The sequence below is a fragment of the Schistocerca serialis genome, chromosome 4 (genome assembly GCF_023864345.2).
Source record: "Schistocerca serialis cubense isolate TAMUIC-IGC-003099 chromosome 4, iqSchSeri2.2, whole genome shotgun sequence".
In the NCBI taxonomy this organism is placed as follows: Eukaryota; Metazoa; Arthropoda; class Insecta; order Orthoptera; family Acrididae; genus Schistocerca; species Schistocerca serialis.
In genome coordinates this window covers 317,641,881-317,659,793 of record NC_064641.1, presented here as the reverse complement: position 1 = coordinate 317,659,793, position 17,913 = coordinate 317,641,881, and the positions used below count along the sequence as shown (strand labels likewise).

The window sequence follows — 17,913 nt, the reverse complement described above, 5'->3', positions numbered from 1 at the left end:
AAACTCTTGATATTATAAACTTCAAACTCTGCGGAAAGCACACACGCACAGCGAAGTCCCGAAAACACGTGACAATCCTGGTTTAATGTTGACAACATGCGCAGAACGCAATGCTCACTCCAGAGATATTTACTCTATGGGTCGCGGTCTTCGACCATAGATACTAGTATGGTCGAAGGTCGCGGTGGTTTTAGGGATAGTAACTCTGACGGGCGAATTTGAATGCATTCATTTGTTTCAGTCATCCAGTATTTAAATATCTATGCTATGTCAATTTGCGCGACTAACAAGTGTTTTGAAAATGTGGTTTGAGGGTTTGAAGTGACTAACCCATTTGCATAAAAACAGCTGTTATTTCGCAAGAAGTGAACGATATATTGCGTTACAGAGCCTGTCGATTTTGTATATTGAACTTTTTTTACGTATTTATTTCGTGTTGTATGTTTGAGATATGGATGAACAAATATTTCCCCCATCGCCGAATTGGTATTCTAGTAACGTGATATCCTGCGGGGAGTCCGGTCGCATTGCTTATGCTTCTCGGAATAATATAGTTTTAGTTAACACTCCAGCAGCACTTACTGTTGACTGTAAGATAATATGTGAAGCACATAAAGATAAAGTAAATGCCATAACTTTCTGTAAGTCTGTTGGGAATAATAGCTACACAAACTGGCTGGCTTCTGTCGGCGGCGATTCGGTAGTTAAAATGTGGGACACAAACCTGTGTACCGTAGTTTTGGCTCATAACGCTCATGGAGTACGTAAGATTTATATACACATACTACACTGTGTAATATTTTTTCACCGTATAACGAGAGAGTTTGGCATTCCAGATGGCTGACAAGATAACATGCATGGATTGGTCACCGGCTGACCCTCATTTAGTTGTGTCTGCCGACGAATCGAATTTAGTTTGTTGGGATTTGAAAAGCAACACAACACGCTGTGTCAAACCTGGAAAGTTATTACCTACCAGCCTCTCCTGTTCGTCGCATGAAAAATCTATTGTTGCATTAGGCACAAAATACGGATTAGTATGTGTTGTTGATATAAGAGGTAGGGGAAATACAGTATGTTTTTTTTTTTACTACAATTTTCATATTCCACATGACGTTTAGTGTGTCAGTGCAAGTACTTCAGCTAAATAATATATATGTGAAATGAAATTGTTCATGAGGCAAAACTTGGCATTGTTGGTTGATAAAACTTTTATTCAGGTGCTTATGATTTTGGTGTCTAGCAAGAAGACAATGTTACTGAAAAGTTATAGTTTAGTTCTCTGATTTGCCCTTTTCTTTCATCATAGTTAAATGCTGTGATAGGTTACTAATATGAAATATATATTTAGAATGTGGACAAATGACAATTCAGTTGCTTGTAGACACTGATTTTCTGTTCCAGATTTTAAACTCTGTACTTAGTCTACAAAACTGAAAGAGAGTTAATTTTAAATATATTTCAAATTCCATCATTTATAGATTCTCCAGATATGTACAGAATACATACGTGCTTGTAAAGTTTGTGGCAGTGATTTGTGTTGTAATGCCCCTGAAAGAGTAAAGACCATATGTTCTGATAGGCACATAAGGGTTTGAACTAAATTTGTTGACAGAGAGATAAATTACACTTAAATATGACATTTTTCTTGCATTAGGCATGGTCCCACTTGTTGGGATACATAGATGCCCTAAATTCTGCGCAATTGTTGGATTAGCTGAAGTGTTTGACACTTTGTCAACTCTCAAACGCATTTCAACTTAACCTTGGCCTATGCTGCAGATTGGTGTGTCACCAAAACCAAGATTTCAGATGAGTGAAGCCACTGTTAATCATTTTTGTGTACTCTTCAACATCATATGATTCTTAATTTAGGCTCTACAAGACGTTAGTCATTAATTACTACTGTTCATTACTAACTTTCATAGATGAATGGGGTAATGGACAAAGCATAACTCAATTTCTGTTTGTCTGACTGCACTGTGTGCAGTAAGCGTACTGCGGGTAAAAAGTAATATCTGATAGTAGTCCTTGGGTTTGACCAGTGTTGTCTCAAATGTGCGGTAAGTGTCATAAACAACATGGTGACTGTAAGATGATTTCAGTGGAGATATTTTCAAATAGTCTGAGCTAAAGCTTACTCTATCGAAACAAGTGGCAATTTTGCTTTCATGTTAGCTGGCAAACTCATCAAATCTGAGAAAATATGCACCTTAGCTGCGTATTTCAAGCTTATTATTTACAAACTTGCAACCTCTAAGTCCGTGGATAACTCGACACAAGCCTGAAGTAGTGTTACAAATTAGGTAGTAACTGCGGTTTACATGATGTCTCTCTCAGAGAGAGTATTGTGCAGAGTAGTCAGCAACAGAATTACCAGTGGGAACTTTATGCATTGTCAAATGGAGAAACATGCAATAAATGAATTATTAAAATGTCCTTTTAACTCCTGTTGCTCAGTATACTAATTTGTCCCCAGCTTTTTTTAAAATTTTATTTTAAATGTATAACATCTCTCCCATTTCTTATTAATTTCTTGACCTCTAAGTATTCTTATTTTCCTTGTCTGATGTCACTGCTGATAGCCCCACTAATTGGTCATTTGTTTTATTGCTTCTATTATGTTGCCGCTTTCCATTTTATTTCATTTTCCTTTAATTTCCAAACATTGCACCTAACACTTTTGTTGCCATTTTTCTCATTTGTATTTTTATTTTACGTTTTTGTTGTATTCTGTTTTGTCTCAGTTGCTCACATGTTATCTTTTTTGCTGGTATTCAATTATTACATTACGTGTTAATACTAGCAAAGATTTACCGCTTACCATTGCACAGATGTTTTGTTGCTTGTACAGTTGTGGGTATTGCTTGCAATGTATAGCTAAGTGCCTCCTAAATACACTGGTGTCCAACATTAAAGGAACAAACCGAAATCTTGCAAGGTTGCATTTATTTTGCCACAAAACAGTATTATCAGGTGACAGTGAAACAGAAATAATATAGAGAATACAGAATGTAAACAACTGCAACATGCATAATGGGAGTCAAAAGTGTTTTTTATTTTTTCCCAATGTAACAGATTTACATACACTTTCTGACAACTGGTTAATGCATTCAGTGTGGAGTGTGACCACCTCTGGCAGTAATACACACTTGACAAATGATGGGGCCTGCTGTGAATGATGCCTTCAATCTCATGTTGAACCAATAATGCCCATTCTTCCTGCAGCACTACTTGCAGGTCTTGGAGAGGGTTTGGTGGGTGCTGACGTGATGCAACCCATGTCCCTCGTGCATCCCAGACGTGCTCAGTGGGATTCAGATCGAGAGAGTAAGCAGTCCAAGCCATGCGTGCAATATATTCCGTTTCCAGGAAAACATCAACCACCTGTTCACTATGAGGTCTAGCATTATCCTCAGCATTACGAAGTCTTTGCCTACAGCTCCTTCCAAGAACTGCGCGTGAGGTCCCAAGATATCATCACGATACCTGACGGCAGTTAAACCTTGCTGACTTAACCATACAATTTCATGAAGAGGTGTTTGAGTGGTGAACATAATCACTGCCCACACCATTAGGGATCATCTTAGATACCAGTCTCTTTCCACAATGGTTGGGTTCCGAAATCATTTTCCACGTTCTCTCTATATACGAATCCATCGAGAACCACTGTCCTGCCCAAATTGTGACTCATCTGTGAAAAGGCCATTGGACTGTTCAACTGTCCAGGTAGCATGTTGGTGGCACCACTCTAGATGTTCTCTTCTGTGTAGAAACAAACGTCCAACAATAAAGCCAACTCTGCTGAAGCCTTCTTTACACTGTTTGCCGCACTTCAACACATCCAGTGGATGCAACGAGATTCAGTACTAAGGCGGTACCTTACAGCCAAATAATGGTTCTCTCTTCCTGATGTTACACATGATCGGCCCGGCCCTTGTCTTCAGGACAGTTTTGATCTCTATAAACTGCCGCCACATCCAAAAAAGAACAGAACGATTCACATTAAGCTATTGGGCTACAGCGATTGTGGATATGGGACTACCTGGCAAACACTGTAATGTTTGACAGGTGCCCTGACATTGTTGGCGTGGTTGTCTGTTGACCAGAATGCCATCTTCCATGCACAACACGTTCATACAGACATCTGTTGACATTTTGTATGATTATGTCATGAATTAGACACAGGACGGGAAAATAGTGGTTTGTTGCTTTAATTTTGGACACCAGTGTAGTTCTGAATGGTCAGTTCACTGAGGAATTTGGGTAGCTTTAGCTGGGTGTGGGTGATTCCTGAACTGATCAACACCTTTGCAGGTATGCAGGGCCGTGCTCAACTTGATTTTTATTTCCATTACTTATGGTGGGACCAAAATTGCTCAAAATTCTTTTGATAGGTCAATTGGAACTGCCATCTAAGAGTCCTCGATTTTCTAGTCCTCCATAGTTGTCTGTAGTTAAAGACTAAACTGCTGATGAAAGCTGCACATACTGTTGAGTGGAAAAACCTGTAACAATTTGATTATTAAAATATCCTTTTTTATGGAGTACTGTCTCATTTTATCCACATTGTCAGTTGATTTGGTATGGCCACAGGACGACATTGGATCAGTAGAAGTTGCACAGTTACCAGTCTGTTTTGAGGGTTGTATACAGTGTGGCTCATAGAAACTGTAATAAAAAAAACATCTGAAATTGCTGGTTGTGCTGCAACTACTATTAATCCAAAGATGTTCTGTAACTGAACAAAACTTATCATTGTATAAAAAATGCAACTGTAGACTATAATAAAACATTTTTAAACATTTCAATAATGACAGAATAAATCTGTAGTAAAGGATAATCATTCTAAAGAAAAAGAAAGAACAAACTTTCTAGAAGGCTAATCCTTGTACAGGGTGGAGAAAAATTGTCATGAAATTTTAACCCTGGATAGCTGATGCCACTAGGAACCAAAATTACTAAAGTTGTGTAGATTGACAATGCACCATTTTTAAACTATGGAAACTTGGCGCCACATGCTATGATTTGGCTGTGGGATTGCCCTGTTGCCGTTTGTCGGTTGACGGACAGCGCTATGGTTATCAGTTCACACGTAGAAACGTCCCTTGCCCCGTCACTGCCCCAACATGATACGCACATGTGTCGAATAGGTCTTGCTGTTCGTCTCCACCTCATGTCGGAGGCATTCATACATAAGCTTCGCTTCGGAGCGTGCACACATCACCTGTGATTTAGTCATACAGTAAGCATGGCGGCACAGTATTTGTTTGAAGAACAACGAGATACGGCTTTTGTTTATGTACTAGCCTACAGTAATGTGCATGAAGTTTGACAGTTGTATGAGGAATGGTACCCAGCAAGACGCCACCCATACCCGCAAATGTTTACAGCAGTTCACCAACGACTTGGCGAAACTGGCTCATTAGGAGGATATGGTGGTGCTGGAAGACCTCAAACATGACAGGATGCTACATTTGAAGAGACTGTTCTCGAGGGCTTCGAGGAAGCACCGACGACAAGTACTCCAGTGGTTGGACATGAGATGGGGTTCACTCATTGGTTAGTCTGGGCAGTTTTGAGGGAGATGGTCAGCTTCCATTTAGTTTCCACCCTGTCCAAGACCTAAATCCTGTGGCGGACTATGAACATTTGCTGGTGTCTTCTGCGACATGTTGCACGAGATCCCAACTTCCCCGCCATTGTGTTGTTTACCGACGAGTGCACCTTCCATACAACACTCGAAATTTTCATTACTGGGCAGGGGTAAATCCTCACATCATATATGTCCATGGACACCAGGAATGATTTTCGCTCAACATTTGGGCATGGATTGTTGGTGACAATCTGATTGGACTGGTCCGTTTACCTCCTCGACTTGCGGGAGCAAATTACCTTTACTTTTTTGCAAGAAACTCTACCTGGCCTTCTGGAAGAGGTTCCCCTCCTGGGCATACGGCTATGCATGTGGTTGCAGCATGATGATGCGCCCGCACATAAGTCATACTGTTTGCAGATATTTAAATGAACTCTTCGACGGCCGGGTAATTGGCGGAGGTGCTCATAGGACATAGCCCTCGCGATCGCCAGATCTCAAGCCACCGGAGTTTTTTCTGTGGGGACTCTTCAAGGTTCGATTCACCCACCCAGACGTGAACCACCTAGAAACAAACAGGAATTAATGGATCGCGTTTAACATGTCACCATGCACATCAGGGCAATTCCATGAATCTTTGAAAGAGTTCGTCAAAACACCGTTCGATGTTACCAAGCTTGTCGCATCAGAGGGTCGCCAGTTCAAGCAACTGCTTTAAGTAAACAATGTCCTAGCTACAGAAAAGGTCCGTTTCAGGACCAGCACAATTTGTAAAAGACTTCCTGTATGCTGTCTAACAGCTGTCGCCGGGTTTGTCCCTGTACGTCTCATCGTGAAACTACAGTGAATGTGTCTGGATCCTGATGGATTCGCCATCAAAGTGGAAGGCTGGCGCGCCACTAATGAGCTTTTGGGCCGCCTTGGATACATCATGATCTCTGGCAGGTAAAACATTCCCAGTTATGCGCTGTGAAGAGCATCCAGCAACAGGGCAATCCCGTGGCCAATCAGAGCGTGTGGCGCCAAGTTTCTGTAGTTTAAAATTTGTGCGTTGTCGACCTACACAGCATTAGTAATTTTGGTTCCTAATGGCATCAGCTATCCAGGATAAAATTTTGTGACAATTTTCTCTACCCTGTATATATTGAAAATGCATTTGAACTGGTTTTTATAAGTTAAAGATCTGTCAGATGCCTCTAGAATTGAATTATCACTTGCAGAATCATAAACTGAAGCAATCAGAACTGCTCTTGAGTGTAAAATGTTAGATGAATACCATATGTTGAACTATACAATATGTCAGTATATTTTGTGTGATTCACTTACTTTGCCAGGTTAGATTAAATAATGATAGGAACAGTGAAACAAAAAGTTGTTCAGTCGTTTGTTGTAAAAACAGTCAACTCATTTGCTTGTAGTTTAATGAAAAAGTTGAGTTATTCATTTTTTATTTGAGTAAAACCAGTCTATGGGAATAACATTATTTCCAGTCAACTCAGTTGGTTGTAGTTTGTACGTATGGTTGGATTATTACTCATTTCTTATGAATGAACCCGGAGTCTGTACTACTTCCATATGTTAAACTACAGCAGTGATACAGAGTTGGAGTACGCATACCCCAAAGGATACCTGTGCTGTTGGGGGAAGGGGGGGGGGGGGGGGACTGTGATGACATTTCAGGGAGTAAGCCAGATCAGACATGTTCATTTACTTATGTACTGAATATACACTAATTCTTCTTTTCATAATTTGCAATTGATTAATAAATTGCTGTGGATTAAATTGTTCCAAATGCAGTTAATGCATTACTAGTTTAGCTTATATATTGTTTGGGGTACAAAGTTGAGTGAAAAAGTTCCCTTAGGGGTACATGAAAAAGAAAGAAACATTGCCAAATTTTAGCAGTAGTTTGCATTCCATTTTACTTAAAGGGTAAATTATTTGAATCTAGCTCGTAAACATTTGTTCAGCCATTTATTTGTGTGGAAGTAAACATGATGATGAAGCCCCATACTCTTTGACAGAGCGTAGGGGAACGGTGCGGGAGACCCGCGCCGTCATACTAGGCAAGGTCCTAGTGCAGGTGGTTTGCCATTGCCTTCCTTACAGTAAACATACTGTAAAGAAAATCACCAGATATGTAGGCACAAATCACAGTAATGCACACGAACCTTTTTAAATTTCACAGGTTGTGAAAAGTTGTAGGTACAGTATTTAATGGGTGTGAAGAAGTGCTATTCATATCCTTATTTCAGTTTCAAAGTTATACTTGTCTCTACACAACAGCCTGAAAGTGTGTTCGCAAACCTCTGGGCAGCTGGGAGAGACAATTGGACTCAGTATCAATCTAGATCTTTCATGTCATTAAATCATTATTGCTGACTTCACTCTCTCTCTCTTACTGTCATTCCAGTATTTCCTTTTTATCTACTGCCAGTACATATCTTTTAGTTTGAATAGTGCACTTCCTTAATAGTGAACTTTGTGTTGATCAGAATATTGAAATATTCAGTGGTGTGGAAATGGGACAAATTGTATGACTGCATAGAAAGTGATCCTCAAGATAAGTTCCACACGATTTACAGTGTACAATATCTGCAAGGATGATTCATATTCTGAAACTACATTAATTAAAGAATTTCAAAGAAAATTAGCAAATGAAGATGAGTATTTTCACAAAAAATACTTTCAACAAGTGACAGTATGTGCCCGAGAATCACATGATTAAGCCACCGAATAATTTAAAAATATTGTTTTTTTGTTCACACCACCTCAGCATTTGACAACATAATTATAGTTCATGTATAACTGAAAAGGGTAAGCAAGTATGTAAATGGAACTATTCATCCCAGAGATGGAGTGAAAATTTCAGTGTAACGGGGTAACTGTCAAGAGACTAGTCAGCCAGTTGTCTCACATGACTGACACCACTCAAACCTGGGGAGCGAGTGCAAAATTTGTATATAGCTGATGTCACCACAGAACCTAGTTTTATTAGGTTGTTTCATTCTAGTTTTATTAGGTTGTTTCATTTGACTGAACAAAATCAGTTTTTGAAACCATTCATTTGTCTTGTCATTAACATTCAGGCAGTCTTCTGTATTTGAAAGGCAACCATACATAAAAACAACCTTTATCAGTATTTTAAGATACACTGATATTTAATTTAAGTAGTGCACACAAGAAGCCAAATGTTGGAAGAGGTCATGAAGCAGGTTACACATGCACATCTCCAGCCTGTGAATTATTGTAATAAAGTCAGCTGCATGGACTTGTAACTACCTTGTATACCTGCATAAAATGTTAGATGATATTCCATTCATGAAACCCCCTCTCTACCTTTCGTTTCAGTGGTAGTGTAGCCTGGGACAACATTTTATGCAGCCATCCGGATGCAACAACGTAACAAGTACAAATACATGTTCATCGCTGTGAACTTTTTACATTATTGCCTTCATTCTAATACCCATCTAATTAGCTGCAGCAAGGAGTGGAACACATGGGAAGCTACTAGTGATAGTACGAAACAAAAAGGGGTGATCCATCCTAAGAACGCCAAAATAAACACCACCAATACTATGTAGCTAAAGCTCAATCAAGAACTAGAAACAAAGAGGTGATTCAGAAGCCATCAGAACATGTTTGCTAGTGCTGTCAAAGGACTCTGGAAGATCTCTTAAAAGCAGTGGACAATGTACCATGCTGTATGCTTACATATTGGCAACAAGATGAGGGAGCATACTTAGAAAAACCTTGCTGACAAAATGGAACATGTTCCGCCAATACTGTCAAAGGAATGCAAAATGTCATCTGTACAGAAGCTGCAGATGGTGTGGCCTGGTATGTGCTTACAGTATTGGCAGCAAGATGAGAGGGTATACGTAGAAAAGCCTCTCCAATAAAATTACTCATTTACTTCAGTGGAATCTAAATGTGGCCAAGATTCATGTGGAGGAACTTTAACTCCTAACACAGAGAACACATCTGTGCCTTTGAGAGAGATATGGAAATGAGCCTGACACCACTTAACAGCATTCACAGAAAGGATATCTTTTTAAGATAATATAAGCATTTTCTCAAGAATGAATACTGCTCCTTGCCCCTCTCAGTGCCTTGCTACAGTTATTTTAGCAATGTGTACATCTTACGGAGCAAGAATATGTACAGTGTGGCTCTCACTAACTTTTATTGTACAGATGCTCCATTCCTTCTTCCTTTCTGGGGACTTTCTAATGCATATTATGTGTGCTGAGGCACTCTTTCATCGGCCTCATGAGCAAACTGTTGGGGAATCTTACACCTTCGGAAAGATTATCTTCTGTGGATGGGGCTACACGAGCAATTGTGTAGGTCCTTATCATTTACCTCTCAATATTCTCCTCCACCTGTGGAGACAGTGCTCTGCAGAAAGTGGTTGTTTATTGGCACTCTATATCACCATTTTAATAAATTTAGCATATTGAGCAGTGCTTGTAAGGAAGCCATCGCTTTGGATACTGAGTAACACAAACTGGTCACTATTTATCCAGTTGGCTGCATTTACACACCTCAGTGACAGGATGGGTGGATCACATGATGACCGCGATCCAATAATTGCCGATGCATCCATTCAAAAATCAATGTAGTTGCAGAGAACACAGTGTCCTTTTCAGAGGTTATCAGAAATTGGTTTCACCATTGTGCACAGCCTTTTGGGGCCAAAGACAACCTTAATGTGGAGTAATGAATTTTGTTTTTCCTTCTGGCATTTTAATTATGTGCATTGGTGTTCTATATGAACTGTAGTGTATTATTTACAACAAAATACATGAGGGAAGAAATATAATCTGAAGCAGTAATCAGAATGTCTAATACTTTAAACAGATTTCTACAATATGATTGTGGGTGAGCACCACATATTCTTATGGCACATTTTTGAGCAGTGAAGGCTTTCTTTCTTAACCCTCAAGAAGGCACACCTATGTATAAAGTGTGCCAATCACAAACAACATTGTCTATACCATTCCATTGTTTTTTTAAAATTTTATTGCTTCAGCCAACACAGTGAGATGTTGTGCTGTTGTACATTCAAGTGAGCAGCAATATTATAAAATAAACCACAAACTAGCTAAGAAAAATTTTACGATCTGTCAAGTAAATGACCCACTTTCTGAGATGGCAGCACATTCCTACAGTGAGGTGTTTGCTTACAAGATAATTAGCAATTGAATAAGCAGTTGGTTAGGATCTCTTGCAACTGTGCTGTTTAATGCTTTGAGTTGATCGTTACAGTGGGTAACATTGTACGTGACAACAGACTTATATAACGAAAATTTATTACATTATTTTTTTGATTAAACAGTGACTTAGCTCATATAAAGTAAGTTTATTTTGTCATTGTTTAATTAAGCTGAGACAAAACTGGTTTTGCTCTTACATGGTACCTTGGTAACATGAAGACATCTATTCTTTACATGTACACAAAGTACGCCATATGCTCGCTTGTGTCATAAAAAATGCTTGAGGGTGAAAGATGAATTAATCCAGGACCTTATCCCATATGACATTAGTGAATGAAAATTTGTCAACTTACTGATTTCTCTCTCCCCGAGATTTGCAATGAGTTCTATGTGCTAATGTGGTTGAAGTAAGTTGTTTTAGGAGTTTCAAAATTGTGCTTTTTCTGGTTTAAATTCTCATCATTAAGGACACACATCAATTTTGAAGTTTCTGCCCTGTTTATTATTTTCTCGCCATGTGTTACACTTATCATTGCTGTAGTAGCCCTAGATATGTGGAACTAAATATGCTGCATCTTTTTGTAATTGAGGATGCAACCATTCGCAGAGTGCCAGTCAGTGACACTTTTAAGAACATTGTTTACCATTATTCCTGTTTTTGTATGTATGCTTGGATTGATTACAATACTAGTGTCATCTGCAAAAAGAACTATTTCTGCTTGTTGAATATAAGATGGAATCTAGTTTAAATCTGTGAGGAACAATAGCAGATCTAAGATTAATTTCTCTCTAGCCGGAAATACATCCCCGTACTATATTGGTTGAACTACTATGTTCAACATTCTGCATTCTTTTGGGTAAATAAGACATTAACCATTGATTGTCTATACCATCAATCCCATAAAACTACAATTTATGTATTAGAATACTATGATTCGCACAGTCTAATGTCTTAGATAGCTTGCAGCATATAACAATTGGCACTTTGAGGTAGACCGTTCGCCGAGTGCAATTCTTTCGATTTGACGCCACTTCGGCGACTTGCGTGTCAATGGGGATGAAATGATGATGATTAGGATAACAGAACACCCAGTCGCTGAACGGAGAAAATGTCTGACCCAGCCGGGAATCAAACCCGGGCCCTTAGGATTGATATTTTGTCGTGCTGACCACTCTGCTACTGGGGGCGGACAGTACTCCATTGGAAACACCATCTAAACCAGACACATTTTTATTTTTGAGACAGTATATAATTTTCTTAATTTCTGAAGGAAATGTTGATGTTACATTTATATTACTAAATTTTATGAGAGTTAATTTTTCAACATGCTGTGTGAGTTTTGTGCTGAACTATTTGTCCTATATTTAAGAAATGACCATTTAATATATTTGCTATGTGTGGCTCATCATTTATAGCCCCTCCATTCAGTTCAGTAGTGATGTTATCCTGTTCTATGGCTGGTTGTCCTGTCTCTCAAATCATTACATTCGGTAATGCCTTAAGCCTGTTGGAATTACTGATTTCTGACATCATGTGCAAGTTCCTTGATTTTTTTTAATAACTTTTCTTAGTAATTTTGAGTAGTTTTTGTAGTGCGCAACTACTACAGGGTCTCGTACTTGTTCTTGCAATCTATACATTTCCCCTTTTTTTTCACAAGACGTCTTAATCCGTCTAGTGATTTATGGTTTTTTACGTAGCTGTTTAATTCTTCCTGATTATGTTATGCAGAAAGCTATTTGCAAATGATTATAGGAATTTATCGTAGAATAAATTCGATTTTGTGTTAGCATTTGGTTCATTATAAATTTCATCCCAAGTAATCTTTTTGTGAACTACTCTTAAAAATGTGTCATGGAGTCTTTAATTACTCTAACTTGCTTTCCTTAATTGTTAAGGAGAACAAGAAGATATTGTGAAATGATTCCTGAACTTCATACATTTTACTAAAAACATTACATTACTATGGGAGATGTTCGACGGTGTTTGACTAATGTGGGAGTTGCTCACTGGCTTAATGAGAAATTATTTCCAGACCAGCCAGAGAGCATTGCACAAGGGGTTACCACCACTAATCTCCACGAGTTCCATCACCAAGAAACCTTACAACAGTCCCTTATCCATGTGACAACTGCATTAGGCACTATCTGTGGTTTGTGGCACAACACCTGGTTAGAAAATTTGATGTGCCCTTAGTGGTGCTTCACAAGGACAACTATAAATACCCTCCTTACCCTATTCATTTGTATGTGGAATAAAGGAAACTCCACCAACTGTCCAAGGGAATCCTTTAGTGCCCCTAATGCTTGTCGAAGTGTTCATCCCACTTTGTCAGTAGGCCTGTGGTACTGATTGTGTACCACTTTGTTCTTTCATGTGCAGGCAGCTCCTAAGTCACTTTCAGTTTTTATTTCAGGGTATATCCTTCTACTGCTGATACCTTGATATTGTTGAAGGTAGCTATTCAACTTTCCTATGCAAGCAACAACTCATTAGCATCTATTTCAGTCTTGAAAAGGTGTGCAGTAATACATGGAGGTGTATTTTGTCAGTGTGTTCCACCAATGAGCTTTTGAGAATATTTATGCACATTCATTATGACCCTTTCTCTTGCAGTTTTCTTCCGCTGTCAGTATGGAGAAATCTGTTGGAACTGTTTAGACAAGAGAATGGAGTCCCTCAAGGCATTGTTTTCAGTGTTATGAAGAGCTGTTGCCATCGGAAGTATTTCATTCACTGTTAGGAGGCCATTTCAGTGTTATTTATATATGAATAAATTCACTCTCTCTTCTGACCCTCCAGCAGCAGTTCACAAGTCACAGATCATTACCATGTTGAAGCAATGAATACACTGCACTAGCTTTTGGTTCTCAACACAATTACCAGTGTGCATCAGTATCAACTGTTCTCCTATAAAAAAAATTTTTGGACTTCTTCCCATGTCAATTTAGGATAAAACCTCTAGCTTTCGATGATTATCTCCATTGTCTTCAACAGGAGCAACTGTCTGTCAAAATGGCTGGTGTGGTGGCATTATATAGCCCATAGGCAGTTTCTGATTGGTCGATTATTACGCAGTGTTACTGCATGTGGTGTCGTGTCTGTGCTGTTGGCGCCACTGCTCCAGTTGTAGCATAAACATTGCGACAAATGTCTCTGGCTCTTCTCTGCATTTAGAGCTGCTTCCATGCACTGCTGAGATTGTATCCACTGCCAAGGCTGAAGATCTCACACATTCTTATTTCTGCAGCCTCTTTAATTACAGAATCCCAGTTTATAGAAGCCTAGGACAACATTTTGGTTTTGTCAAATAGTATTTTATTATGGTAATTCAAATGAAAAAACTTTGAACATCCACAAAATTTTGAAGAGTTGTGCAGTAGAGTTAGTAGGTGGTATTAGTGTTTCTTGAGGTTCAGAAAGTGACAGATAGGTGGCAGAGTAATGCTACAACACAGGAAAAGGCAGCAGCATCCAAACAAGATGGTCAGCCCACTGTCTGGCACATGCACTGTAATTGAGCAGTATGCATTTTTGTCTATTGGAGATGTTAAACCAATCAAAATTTTTCGCAGAATGACAGTGCAGTATCATGAATCATGCTTATCATTGCTCTAAATGTATGAGTGGTATAGGAAGTTTAAAAACCATGTAACTTCTGTGGAGGCTGCCCCAAGAACAGGGAAGGCTCACCGTGTAGCGACGGATGAGAACATTGCATTAGTAGAGGAGCTTGTAAAGGAGAACAGACGCTTAACTGTGAATGAAATAGCAACAAGTTTGAAGATTAGTATTGTACTGTATTGAAGTGGAGACCCAGAAACAACAGAGAGGCTTCGTCACCATTGTATTAGCCCTCAGTGGTTCACAGCCCCACAATAGGCTACAGCAGTGCACTCACCCCACCGCCGCCCCACACTGAACCCAGGGTTATTGTGCAGTTCAGCCCCCAGTGGACCCGTCCCAGGAACGTCTCACACCAGACGAGTGTAACCTCAAATGTTTACGTGGTAGAGTAATTATGGTGTACGTGTATGTGGAGACAGTGTTTGCCCAACAATTGCTGACATAGTGTAACTGAGGCAAAATAAGGGGAACCAGCCTGCATTCAGTGAGGCAGATGAAAAAGTGCCTTAAAAACCATCCACAGACTGACCAGCACACCAGACCTCGACACAAATCCGCTCGGCGGATTCATGCTGAGGACTGGCACGCCTTTCCATCTGGAAAGCAGTGTTAGACCGCATGGCTAACTGGGCGAGCTAAGATTAGTATTGGTTCAGTGCAGAATATTTTCACTGTGTACTGCTCTTCAAAGGTGATTCGTTTCTGGAAAAAATTTGTACTGGCTATGAGACTTGGGTCTACTACCATCGCCAACCAGAAACGGAAAGATCAAGCAAGGAATGGCGCTACGGCCCATTGCTGAAACCAGAAAAATTCTGCATTTAACCCTCTGTTGGAAAAGTAATGCTCATTCTCTTCTAGGATGCAAGTGGAGTAATAATGGGGCATTACATGGATAGAAAAGTTATGGTAGCCATTATTCATATTCAGACATACCGAAAAAATCAGCTTCACCTGCAACAATCAGGAGTAAATGACGAGAACATCTGACTTCAGGAGTACTGCCATACCATGGCAATGCCTGACTGAAAACAGCCTGTAAGACAGTTGATCTGGTACCGCGCGCCGCGGAATTTGAATCCCCACCAGACATCATGGACGTCGAAGACCCATAGAGGTCTCTGTACCATTGCACCGTAAGCTGTGGCGGCGCACGCCTACTGGCCCTCATTTAGAGTGAGGGCGCCACAGTGGAACACGTGGTTGCAGCAGCCAATAGCAGCATCGCCGATCGAGTACTTAAATGCCTGCCTGTCGCTCGGCCTGCCAGTCTAACCTCGCATGCGTCTCAGGACATATCGCCTCGCATTAGACAGCGTATTGACTTTCGAGTTTTCTTTATGAGTGGACGTGGTTTTCTTGTGGTTCGTGACTCTGTTGTCTGTTCTTGTTGTGTCGTAAGGTCCTTCGTTGGTCGTGTCCGTCCTCTCCTGTTGTGTTGTTGTTCGTGGGCCGCTCCGCGGGACCCGTCGCGTTTCCGTCATTACAACCTCGCGACCATTCTGGTCGCTGTTACAACAATTGAAACTATTCAGGAAATTAAATTTGAATGTCTGCTACACCCTCCTTATTCAGCAGACCTCACTTCTAGTGATTTTCAGCGACGAAGAGGTGAAAATGGAGGTGCATGACTGGTACACACACACACACACACACACACACACACACACACACACTCTCCGAAACAATTCCTCCAACGTGGTATCTACACACCTCCAAAGCGGTGGAATACGTGATATGTGCATTCAGTGTATTTTGTTCATTGTTACAGTTGAAAATATAGCACCTTTAAGGTTTCCATTAAATTGCCCTCATTTGTTTGTTTGTGAGGCTGTGCTCAGCAACTGCAGATTTCTCCAGTTCATGATTTTTAATATGCTGTTCATGTTCAGCACAGCAGTTGGATGTGGTGCAGATGGACTGACATGTAATTGCATCCATACTCTAGGTATGTTGTAAATCCCAAGGATCCTGAAACGAGACTGTCCTCAACAGTTCTTAGCATCTCCTTAAGAGGTTGGAAAATAGTTTTATACCTCATCTTTACAGGACTCTACCTATTTTGCTGGATGTAGCGGCACAAAAAGGAAGGAATGCAATCAGTGGCTCAACGTATAAATATTCAATATTTCCACATTTCCTTTTCTTGGAGAAAGGTGACTCCATATCACAAGTTCCACAGTTGTTCTTTTGGAACCACTAAGGTATAAATTGGTGTGAGTCAGCTTGTGGCACACTGAGTGGCCAAGACGCCCATCTAAATTTCAGCGTACCAAAACATCTAAAAGTGGCAGCATTCCCTCTTTCTCTGTCTTGACAGTGAACTGGATGTTTGGGTGCATACTGTTCATGAAAAGGCTCAAAACTTCTCTGCTGTGTGGCCAGATTAAATACCTGTCATCAACGTAACAGTAAAATGAAGATGGAACATTTTGATGAACATGCATTAAATTTGGCTACCCTTCGTCAATCTGCAGCTGCTGAGCGCAGCCACACACACACACACACACACACACACACACACACACACACACACACACATTGTGTGAATCTTTTTGTTGTGCCTGTCGTGACTCAGCATCTTCACTATATGGTGAGTAGCAACTTTCCTTCTCTGGCATTGTTACACACAAAGTACTATTTGACAAAACAAAAGTTTTGTCCCAGGCTTCTACATACTGGGATTCTGTAGTTAGAGAGGCTTCAGAAGTAAGAATGTGTGAGAAGATCTCCAACTGTGGCAGTGGGCATAACCTCAGCGGTGTATGGGAGCGAGCTCTCAGTGCAGAGAAGAGCCAGAGATATTAATCACAGTGTTTACGCGATGGCTGGAGTGGTGGCACCAGCAGCACAGACGTTGACACCATCTGAGACAGCATTGCATAATTACCGACCAATTGGGAGCTGTCTGTTGGCTACACGTTACCACAACAACAGCAGTTTTGACAGTCAATTGTTCCTGGCAAAAATGAAAGCTTGAGATTTTACTCTGAATTGACGTGGCAAGAAGTTCAAAAATGTTTTATGCGACAGTGCTGTCGTGAAAGACTTTGTTCTCGTCAACTGTTCTTGACGCATTTGTAGTTGCGTTTTTCAACTGAGTAAATAATTCTGAGCATGAATGTTCCTTAGATTATGAATCTTCATGATTACCATGTGTTAGCTCCCCCAGATCTTTTGTGGGTACATCGTTGCATGCACTGGGCGAGCTGTTGCAGCCTTTCTTCTCTCCTGGACTGCATTTCCTTCCCAATACTGCTCCTTCCCATCCCAACTCCTCCCCTTTCTGTGACCCTCCATCCCTGCTACTCTCCCTCCCTGCCTTCAACCCCGCTCTTTCTTCCTCCTGTTATGATGACCTGGCTACTCTCTCAGTTCCACTATGCCTTTTTGGCTTGTCTCTCATATTTTCACTCCTCCCCCTTGGGCTTTGACTTCTCTTTCTAAATTCTGTTACTGTCATATGAGCC

At 40.3% G+C, this 17,913-nt stretch overlaps 1 protein-coding gene across 1 annotated transcript in view; it reads left to right on the top strand.

The window, feature by feature from the left end:
- Positions 1 to 274: 274 nt before the first annotated feature.
- The window catches only part of LOC126474025 (gem-associated protein 5), a 343,111-nt gene continuing 325,472 nt past the window's right edge, over positions 275 to 17,913 (top strand). The window contains exons 1-2 of the mRNA XM_050101432.1: positions 275 to 760; positions 837 to 1,059. Of these exons, the coding sequence (XP_049957389.1) occupies positions 452 to 760; positions 837 to 1,059 (532 nt within the window). The 5' untranslated portion in view covers positions 275 to 451. The remainder of the gene's footprint in view (positions 761 to 836; positions 1,060 to 17,913) is intronic.